This window comes from Lepus europaeus, chromosome 7 (genome assembly GCF_033115175.1).
Source record: "Lepus europaeus isolate LE1 chromosome 7, mLepTim1.pri, whole genome shotgun sequence".
Lineage (NCBI taxonomy): Eukaryota > Metazoa > Chordata > Mammalia > Lagomorpha > Leporidae > Lepus > Lepus europaeus.
This window is the reverse complement of record NC_084833.1, coordinates 63,782,794-63,793,172: the sequence shown is the minus strand read 5'-3', so window position 1 is coordinate 63,793,172 and position 10,379 is coordinate 63,782,794. Positions and strand designations below refer to the sequence as shown.

The 10,379-nt window shown below is 52.0% G+C and overlaps 1 protein-coding gene across 3 annotated transcripts in view; it reads left to right on the top strand.

Annotated features, from left to right (window-relative positions):
* Nucleotides 1–262: 262 nt before the first annotated feature.
* The window catches only part of P4HA3 (prolyl 4-hydroxylase subunit alpha 3), a 38,816-nt gene continuing 28,699 nt past the window's right edge, over nucleotides 263–10,379 (top strand). For 2 of the 3 annotated variants that reach the window (XM_062196707.1, XM_062196706.1), the window contains exons 1-3: nucleotides 6,671–6,828; nucleotides 7,914–8,056; nucleotides 8,729–8,952. In XM_062196707.1, coding sequence (XP_062052691.1) covers nucleotides 6,686–6,828; nucleotides 7,914–8,056; nucleotides 8,729–8,952 — 510 coding nt within the window. In that variant the 5' untranslated portion in view covers nucleotides 6,671–6,685. Of the gene's footprint in view, nucleotides 463–6,670; nucleotides 6,829–7,913; nucleotides 8,057–8,728; nucleotides 8,953–10,379 lie in introns of those variants that run through there. The other variant, XM_062196705.1, reaches the window with a different exon arrangement.

Genomic DNA, 10,379 nt, shown 5'->3' with positions numbered 1-10,379 from the left:
GGGAATCCACCGCTCGGCCAACCCGTGCCTCAGTTTACCCAAGCGTGACAGGACCGCGGAAACGCCTTCCAGGGCGGGCGGCCCCTGGGGTGACTTTGGGGGAGCTGAGGCGAAGAGGGCGGGAGATGCGGGGCGCAGCGGGCCGGGGCGGGGCGCGGCGGGGCGGGCCCGGCAGAGTCGGCGGGGCCGGGCCGGGCCGGGCCGGGAGCCGCAGCGTCGGGCGGCGGACGGCTCGGGCCGAGGAGACGCGCGAGCGCCGGCGATGGGCCCCGCGGCGCGGCTGGCGGCGTTGCTGGCGGCCCTGGCGCTCGGGGCTGGGGACCCGGCCCGGGCGGCGGCGCGCGGGGAAACGTTCTCGGCGCTGACCAGCGTGGCGCGCGCCCTGGTGCCCGAGCGCCAGCTGCTGGGGCTGCTGCGGCGCTACCTGCGCGGGGAGGAGGCGCGGCTGAGGGACCTGACCAGGTGAGAGCACTGCGGGAGCGAGACCCCGAGGCGGACCCCGAGACTGCGTGGCGTGAGGTGTTGGGGCGCGGTGCCGCACTGCGTGGGGCGTCAGACGCCTTCCCACCCGGTGGCACCCTGGATGCAGCTGCACAAAGAGCGGGTGAACCACTGTGGGAAAGTGGAGTGAGGCGACTGGGGCCCCAGGCTGCGTGTCGCCGTCAAAGGCGCAGTGGGCTGTGCAGTCCACACGTAGGGCGTGGGCGCGCGGGGTGGAGGTAGGGGGGGGGACTTCGGGTGCTGCACCTCTCTGAGTCCTGACCTGAGCGGGCGTCCAGAGACAGAGTGTGATCCAGCGAACTGATGTCTGGTGGAAGAGTCGGGTGACATTTTGTAAGCCCTGTGTGCATGGGCCCCGGGACGCTGGGTAACTGCACAGGTCACTATGAGAATAATGCCTCGCGTTCATGACTTTTCCCCCACACATTTTTGGAAACATCTACTGGTGCCAGGCACTGCTCCAGACCCTGGAGGTGAAATAATGAACCAGACCCAGCACTGCCCTCGGGGACCCTGGGTCTGTAGTACCCTGATTGTCTCCGGGCACTTGTCTGTTGCCTCCTCCTGCCTCTGTTCTTCCTTCTCTGTATTCCTGGACAAGCTAAGTTCTAGGTAAATGGTCGCTGAGCTGTGACCTGCCTGTGAAGGACTGAAAAGCCCCACGCTTCTTGCTGCAACGATAGTGTTTTGCTATTCTGTCAACAGGTCCTGGTGCTACACACCATGGGGGAAGGTAGCAAGGTTTGGGTCACCCGGGCACTGTAATTGTGTATTTTACCGGGTCAGCTGTGAAAGGTGGGTGATTCTGTTTGACGCCAGGTGTATGAATGCCTGTGTTGTGCCTTCTTGCCTTGGGACGCTGAGGAGCCCACCACACTGTAAGGAACGGTGGTAGTGAGAGTGTCAGTGTTGGAACAATGTCACGTGCTGTGTGTCACATGGAGTGACCATGTGTGACTGTAATACTGATTGGAGTAGTTCACGTTTCATTACCACAATGAAATAGTTAAGGCAGCCTGGCTTATACAGAAGTGTTTTAGCTCCACCTTTTGGAGGTTCACCGTCCGGGGCTGGGTGGGCCCCACTGGTCTGGCCTCTGATGAGGGCAGCAGATGGCAGATGGCGGTAGCAGAGCAGAGGAAGGACCGGGACGTGAGCCAGGAAGCACAGAGCACGGGGCCCATCTCCTAAGACACACCCTCAGGGCCAAAGGACCGCCCACTAGGCCTGCCTCCCACTGCCATTGACTTTCCATTTTGGGCGTTAAATGTCTGCAAGAGCTGGGAAGAGGGGGAGCAAATCCTATAAACTATAGCGCCACTTCTGGAGGACCTGGGAAAAAGTGTGGGGGGCACCATGACTCTGTGCAAGAGCCCATGTAGAAGGGAATCGATTTGTTTGTGGAGGTAGGTGTGAGAGATCTTGTTTACTCACTGGTCACTGAATGAGACAGTTCGGTCCATTTCTTAAATATGTAGCATGCATATAAGCATTTATGCAAGTCTAGATTTACTGTTAGTTTGAAATAGTGTAATGAGGCTGGCGCTGTGGCTCATTAGGCTAATACTCCGCCTGTGGTGCCTCAACCAGTTGGGGCACTGGGTTCTGTCCCGGTTGCTCCTCTTCCAGTCCAGCTCTCTGCTGTGGCCCGGGAAGGCAGTGGAGGATGGCCCAAGTGCTTGGGCCCTGCACCTGCATGGGAGACCAGGAGAAGCACCTGGCTCCTGGCTTCAGATAGGCACAGCGCGCCAGCCGTAGCGGCCATTTGAGGGGTGAACCAACGGAAGGAAGACCTTTCTCTCTGTCTCTGTCTAACTCTGCCTGTTAAAAAAAAAAAAAAGAAATAGTGTAATAAGTTATATACTGTATGTATACAGTACATATATGTGTGTGTGAATTTTAACAATAAATGACAATAATTTCAATAAATCTTGTAATTCTTTTGGAATAGTGTGGTTGTCTCATATTCTATGAGACCATGTTGACAGGGCAAAATGTTTATGGAGTCCAAGTGCATTAGTGGGAATAGACGTATTTCTCTCTTTTGAAAACCATTTTTAATTTATTCTCATTTTATTTGAAAGACAAATAGACAAATGGAGAGATCTTCTGTCTTTTGTTTCTCACCCCAAATGCCTGTAATTGACAGGGTAGGCCTGGCTGAAGCCAGAAACCAGGAACTCCATCCAGCTATCCTATATGCGTGGTAAGGACCCAAGTACTTTAGCCATCCAGGGTACACATTAGCAGGAGGCTGGATCAGAAGCAGCATAGCTGGAACTTGAACCTGGCACTCTCATGAGATGTGGAGGTCCTAAGTACTTAACTGCTGCACCCAGTTCTTCACCCAGAGCCCTGCATGCCTCTTGCTACCCGTATGTTTGCTCCCATACCCATCGTCTCTTTGTTGAGGTGGCTCAGATGGAGACTGTGGGAGGGAGGTGGTAGAATGCCAGTGTCAAGCCTCTCAGGAAGCAGGCTCAGAAGAGAGAGCTTGGGGCCGGTGCTGTGGCACAGTAGGTTAATCTATGACATCCCATATGGTCACTGGTTCTAGTCCCGGCTGCCCCTCTGCCGATTCAGCTCTCTGCTATGGCCTGGGAAAGCAGTTGAAGATGGCCCAAGTGCCTGAGCCCCTGTACCCGCATGGGGAACCTGGAGGAAGCTCCTGGTTCCTGGCTTTGGATCGGTTTAGCTTTAGCCATTGCAGCCATTTGGGGAGTGAACCAGCAGATGGAAGACCTCTCTGTCTCTCCCTTTCACTGTCTGTAACTCTACCTCTCAAATAAATAAATAAAATCTTAAAAAAAAAAAAAAGAGCATGAAACATCTGATCAAAGTGCTAGCCAGCTGCCTCTCCCCTCCCATGCTGGTCCCTTTGCCATTTTATCACCATTGTCATTGTCATAGCTTTTGGCAGTGGGAGGTCTTGCACAAACCTTATCATATTTGATTCTCTCACATACACAGAACTTTGGGAAAAGTTACTATTATATTCTTAGCAGATGAGAACTCATTTAAAATATGAGAAAATTAAAGTCAACTAGCTTACTCTTCAATCCTTTTTTTTTAAGATTTTATTTATTTATTTGAGAGGCAGAATTACAGACAGAGAGAGGGAGAGACAGAGAGAAAAGTCTTCCATCTGCTAATTCACTCCCCAAAAGGCTGCAGTGGTTGGAACTGGGTCTATCCGAAGCCAGGAGCCAGGAGCTTCTTCCAGGTCTCCCACGCGGTACAGGGACCCTAGCACTTGGGCCATATTCTACTGCTTTCCCAGGCCATAGCAGAGAGCTAGATTGGAAGTGGAGCAGCCAGGACTCAAACTGGCACTGCAGGTGGAGGGAGGCTTAGCCCACTAAGCCACAGCACCAGCCTCTAACTTTTGAGGTTTTTTTTTTTTTTTTTTTTTTTTAAGATTTATTTATTTATTTTGGAGGTAGAGTTACAGACAGAGAGAGGGAAGACAGAGAGAAAGGTCCTCCATCTGCTGGTTCATTCCCCAAGAGGCTGCAATGGTAGGAGCTGGGCTGATCTGAAGTCAGGAGGCAGGAGATTCTTCCAGGTCTCCCCTGTGGGTGGCAGGGGCCCATCTAGGCTATAAGCAGAGAGCTGGATCAGAAGAGGAACAGTTGGGACACGAACTGGCACCCACAAGTGGAGGTTTAGCCCACTAATCCACAGCACCAGCCTTTACTCTTCAATTCTTAACCCCATGTTCTTTCCAACACATGTGATGGCCCTCCTGCTTGCTTTATCTGTCACAACAGCATGTGGACCATAAAAGTACATGAGGTTTTATCAGTGGCAACAGTATGTGTGGCTAGGAGTCTGTGTTCAACAGTATGACAGACCTCTATGTGAATCCTTGTCTCTGACCCTTGGCAAGTTCCTTTACCTCTTTAAGCTTTGGCTTCCTAATCTGTAAGTGATGACAAAAATAGTACTTGCCTCTCCAGGGGTGTTGGAAGGATTAAGTGTCATTGCACTTGGTGTGCAATAATTACCTGTCAAACATTAACTCCTTGTGATCAATGTTTAGGACTGGTTGGTCAAAGGGGTCCCACTTTTTTTTTTAAGATTTATTTTATTTATTTGAAAAACAGAGTTACAGAGAGAGGTAGAGACGAGAGAGAGGTCTTCTATCCACTGGTTCACTCCTCAGATGGCCACAACGGGCGGAGCTGCGCCGATCAGAAACCAGGAGCCAGGAGCTTCTTCTGGGTCTCCCATGTGGCTGTAGGGGCTCAAGGACTTGAGCCATCTTCCACTGCAATCCCAGGCCATAGCAGAGAGCTGGATCGGAAGAGGAGCAGCCGGGACTCGAACTGGTGCCCATATGGGATGCCGGCGCTTCAGGCCAGGGCTTTTAACCTGCTGTGCCACGGTGCTGGCCCGAGGGGTCCCACTTTTGACTCTAAGCATTAATTAACTTGGATTGTAAGAGCCCAGATAAAAAAGAATCAGAAAGAATCTAAAATTTTCCCGATTCTGGAGCTGGTGTTTTGGCACAAAGGGTTAAGCTGCCACCTGCAATGCCGGCATCCCATAGGAGCACTGTTTGAGTCCCAGCTGCTCCACTTCCAATTCAGCTCCCTGCTAAAGAGCCTGGAAAAGCAGCAGAAGCTGAGAAGGTGGCTCAAGTACCTGGGCTCCTGCTACCCATGTGGGAGACCTAGATGGAGTTCCTGGCTCCTGCTTCTGTCTCTGTCTCTGTCTCTCTCTCACACACACACTTGCTCTTTGTCTTTCCCTCTCTCCATCTCTGTAATCTGCCATTCAAATAAATAAACCTTTTTTTAAAAAAAATAAAATGTTACTGATTCTTTTCTCAGATAACTTAGGAACATTTAATTTGGTGAAGTTCAGTTTGCTATTTTGGATACTGCTGGTCTGATCACTGGTCATGCTCTAGGGCCCAGTGCAGGGTCTGCTTTTTAAAACAAGACTCTGGACAGTTGCTGCTCATGTTTCTATACTCCCAATCTGGTGTTTGATGTAACTGGAGATGTTATTTCCAAGGCCTTCAATCCTTTTTTTTTTTTTTTTTTTGAATTGCTGAATTGAGAAATGAAATAGGTTTTGATGTTGAAACTTCTTCCTATGCCAAGTTAAGGAGTAAAAATGATCCCAGTTAGCCAGTCTATACAGTTATACCCAATATAGTCTGTATATTACTTATATAGGTGTAGTCAGCCTTGAGCTTTTGTTGCTTTTTTGTTGTGGTTTTCAAAACTACCACGAGGGAAAGAGTCGTGTCAGCAGCAGTTATTTCTGTGCTAGGAGTTGGGCAATCAGAATGTCTCAGAACTGAGATGAGGCCCATTCTGAATTTCAAAAAGAAAACATATTGAATTGAAATGGCCCATGTATTACAGTGGGAGAACCCAGCCAGGCTATGTTTAATGCACAGATTGGGTTGCAAAATTTATGTGCAGATTCTTGAAGGAAAGAATCTGATTTTCCACTCTCAGCAACATTTGTTAAAGCAAAAAAAAAAAAAAAAAAACCACTTAGGAAACCTTGGGGTTTGAGTGTGGTGTCTTGTAACTGAGTCTCTGGAACCCAGCTATTCGCTCAGAGGCTGGGCACAGGGCCAACTCAGATTCCAAACAAGCCTCAGATATCAGGCGATAGATATTTTTTTCTTTTTTCTTTAAATTGCATATCTGAACAGCGGGTTTACTGGGTGGGCTGCTGTAGAGATAAAATCCCTGGCCGGGACAGCTGGACTCCAGGGTATGAAGCGAGGGGTGGGAGGAGACAAGCTTTGATGGACAGCCTGGTGGGCTTCCCCTCTCTGCCATGCTTCTTGCCCTCTGTGCATCAGTTTCCTGCGATGCCTATTAAACCTTAGCCTCCCTCCAGCTCAGGGGAATCTCCTTATTGAGTCGCAGGAAAGTCGGAGGGGATCAATGGTAAGAGGAACACACTGCAAGGATCCACAGAGGTCTCCTAAGCCCCACGGGTGCTTTCACCGTATAGTCGGGGAAACTGAGGGATAGTCGGAGCCCGGCTCAGGGTGGGTCTCCGCTCTCCTCCCAGCTCCTGCCTGTCCAACTGTCGCGCAGCCTCAATTGTTCCTGGACGCCGACTCCTGCAGCTGGACTCCAGCCCCAGGCTCTGCCTACAAGTTTTCTTCATCTGTCGCTAAGCAGTTCCATATGGAGCGAAGCAGGAAATAATGGGCAGTCATGAAGATCCCACACCCTGGAGGCTGCTTCAGTTTCAGAACCCTAGGGTAGCAGCGCACACACTGCCCTGTCTCTGGGACCTGAGACATCCTGGGACTTGCCAGGCTGCCAGTTTCCTCCCTGGGGGACCCAGGTTCTTATTCCTTCATTCCTGTTGCATCGAGCGTTCAGCTGGCTGCCTGCATGCTGCGAGGCAGGGCGTCCGCTGTCTCAGGCTCCCTTTCATAGACGAGGGCCCCACTCTGTAGAAACACTCAGGTCAGACTCTGCCTCAGAGAGCTGGAGTCCCCCAGCCCGCTGCTCCCTCTGCCCTTTGCACGCGCCCCTCCCACTCCGGGAACCCCCCCCCCCCCCCGGCCTGCCCACACCGAAGGACTAGGGTCCCATCCATTTGCAGACAAGTATCGCTAGCGAACACTCCCCTCATCTTCTCTGTCCTGGTCCCCTAGGAAACAGGAGGGCCCCCCTCAGCTGAGGACCCAGGCTTTGGGGTCAGGCAGTCTGGGGTTCAATGTTGGCTCCACTGCTTGGGAACATTCCAGCCTTGTTTCAGTCTCTTGTCCTGTAAAATGGACAAACCATGTCCGATCCCAATTTGGGGGCGGCGGTGTTGGATAGGTGAGACAGGATGCCTCCTGTGAGGGCAGGGCTCAGCCGGCAGTAGCCACCCATGTTTCAACCAATCCTTCAAGACTCAGACCAATGCCAGCTCCCCCGGGAGCCTTCCCTGACCCCTCCTTCCTCCCACCTGTGTTAGGTGCCTGCCTACAAACAGCTGCAGTTGCAGCGTAGCAGTCTGGCTTCTCTCCTAGCGTGAATCACAATTACCGTAATAAAGTCAGTGGTGTTTCTGAATTCCTACTGGGTACTGGGTAACAGGCACAGAGCCAAGACAGGAGAAGACTTACTTGTCTGGGAGCTTTTTTGCGAGCTGGGCCCTCTCTTGCCCTGTGTCTCTGGCATCTAGCATGGTGCCTGACAGATAATAATTGACTGGTACAGACTGACTCGGCGAACAAACGAGTGAACACACTTTTGTTGTGCATGTCGTTTTCACGTTCCTTGTACTCCCTTGGCTTTTTGGTGAGACCGTTCTGTGAATCTTAAGAGATTCAGCATTTCAGCTCTGGCTGCTCTTACTGTCTGCACACCATGCCAGCCTCCTCTAGGTGGACTGGCTGTATCAGCAGCAAGTAAGAGCCTTCTACTCTCTTTCAGATTCTATGAGAAGGTACTGTCTTTGCATGAGGACCCAACAACCCCTGTGGCTAACCCCCTGCTTGCGTTTACCCTCATCAAACGCCTGCAGTCTGACTGGAGGAACGTGGTACATAGTCTGGAGGCCAGTGAGAACATCCGAGGTAACCAGGGGCAGGGCTGGAGGGGAGGGGAGGAGCGTCTGTCCCCTGCCTTGGGAGGAAAAGAGAGGTTCTGCTGGGATGTGCAGGAGGGCACTGGAGCGGGTAGGTATCACCTCGTCTCCTGCGCTCTCACGGGTCCGAAGCCCCAGGTCCCCTTGCCGATGGGCTCGGACGAGTAGGCGCAGGAAAGCGCTTGCAGGTCCATTCTCTCCTTTGATCTTCACCACAGTCCCATGAAGAACAGGCATTTGCATATGTGGTGGAAGTAAGGCCTTGTCATAGTTTCTGTTTTATTACGTCATCACCACTGCACTGTGTGATCTGTAGCAAGATCACTTTCCTAATTTTTTCCACTTTGTACTCTAAGAAGCTTGTTTTGGGAAGTGAGGAGGAAGAAGGGTTGGTTTCCTGGAGACACGTAGGAAGGGGCAATATGAGGAAGGTGTTTGCTTTACTCTTCACTCCTCACTCACTCGTTCTGGGTGTTTCTGATTCAGAAAATGGTGTTGAAGCTTCCGTTCTGCACCAGGAACTGTGCTTGCTGCTGGGAACCCAAAGGAAAATAAAGCCTTGTCGCATGGACTACTTGGCAGGTTGTCACGCTCTGCAGGTGCTCAATGAGCAGCACCTGTTGTCTTGGAATGGCAGATGCATGTTTTTGGTATTTCACAGCTCTGAAGGATGGCTTTGAGAAGGTGGAGGGCGACCTCCCGGCCTTCGAGGACCTGGAGGGAGCAGCAAGGGCCCTGATGCGGCTGCAGGACGTCTACATGCTCAACGTGAAGGGCCTGGCCCGCGGGGTCTTTCAAAGGGTCACCGGCTCCACCGTCACCGACCTGTACAGCCCCAGGCGGCTCTTCTCCCTCACGGCGGACGACTGCTTCCAAGTAGGCAAGGTAACGATACTCAGAGGCAGGGCCGGTCGCTCAGCTCTGGTTTCCTGGGGATGAAATAGCCATGACTCAATTGCTTTTACATATTTCTAATACTGACAGTCAACTTGGAAATTGGATATCGTTCCCGTTTTCAGAGGAAGAAACCAGAGAGGATAAATAACTGGTCTCAGATTGCACAATTTTAAGGAACAGAACTGAATTTTGAACCCGATCTCTTAACTCCACATCCCACTCTCTTTCCATGATAGCTACGGTGATCATATACTTAGGACACTCTTGGGAGTGAAAGGGGTTAATTAGACCAGGGCAACGGACACTAACTTGGTGAAGTGGACCTTCCATTGCCCCAAGTAGAGCACCCTGCCAGCAGATGAACAGTGGGTGTGGAGGAGGGTTAGAGCCGGCGATGTGCAGGCCAGATCATGGAAACTCTGAAGACTCCTGAAGCTTTCTGGAATCCCTTGCAACATTTCCTAAGCATTAGAAACACTGACTTTTTTTTTTTTTTTTTTTTTTTTGACAGGCAGAGTGGACAGTGAGAGAGAGAGACAGAAATTTCTTCCTTTGCCGTTGGTTCACCCTCCAATGGCCGCTGCGGCCGACGCACCGCGCTGATCCGAAGCCAGGAGCCAGGTGCCTCTTCTGATCTCCCATGCGGGTGTAGGGCCCAAGCACTTGGGCCATCCTCCACAGCACTCCTGGGCCACAGCAGAGAGCTGGCCTGGAAGAGGGGCAACCGGGACAGAATCCGGCGCCCCAACCAGGACTAGAACCCGGAGTGCCGGCACTGCCGGAGGAGGATTAGCCTAGTGAGCCACGGCGCCGGCCTTATTACACTATTTCAAACTAACAGTAAATCTAGACGTGCATAAATGCGCCGGCCAGCTTCAGTGTTTTGACACTTCCAGTCCAGCTCTCTGCTGTGGCCCGGGAAGGCAGTGGAGGATGGCCCAAGTCCTTGGGCCCTGCACCCGCATAGGAGACCGGGAGGAGGCACCTGGCTCCTGGCTTCGGATTGGCGCAGCACATCGGCCTTGACGGCCATTTAGGGGGTGAACCACCAAAAGGAAGACCTTTCTGTCTGTCTCTCTCTCTCACTGTCTAGCTGCAAAACAAAACACTGGAGCTGCTCACTTGAGCGTTGCTTCAGGGAGCCGGCTTCGGGATCCTCCCAGCTGAGGTGGATCGTTGATCTTTGACAGACGGTCAGTTACAATCACACCTGAGGTCATTCTAAGTTTACTCTTCGGCAGCCTTTGCCTCAGCAGGGAGTGGAGAAAACGTCCCCTGATTCTGAGGATGCGTATTGCAGGGGTTCTCCCCGGTCCCTACCGTATTGGTTGGCATGTGTGAGAGGGGGACCTCACGCTTCTTGACACCCTGTGTCTTTCGAATTCATGCAGAGTGGATGGCCCTGAGCCTCTCTG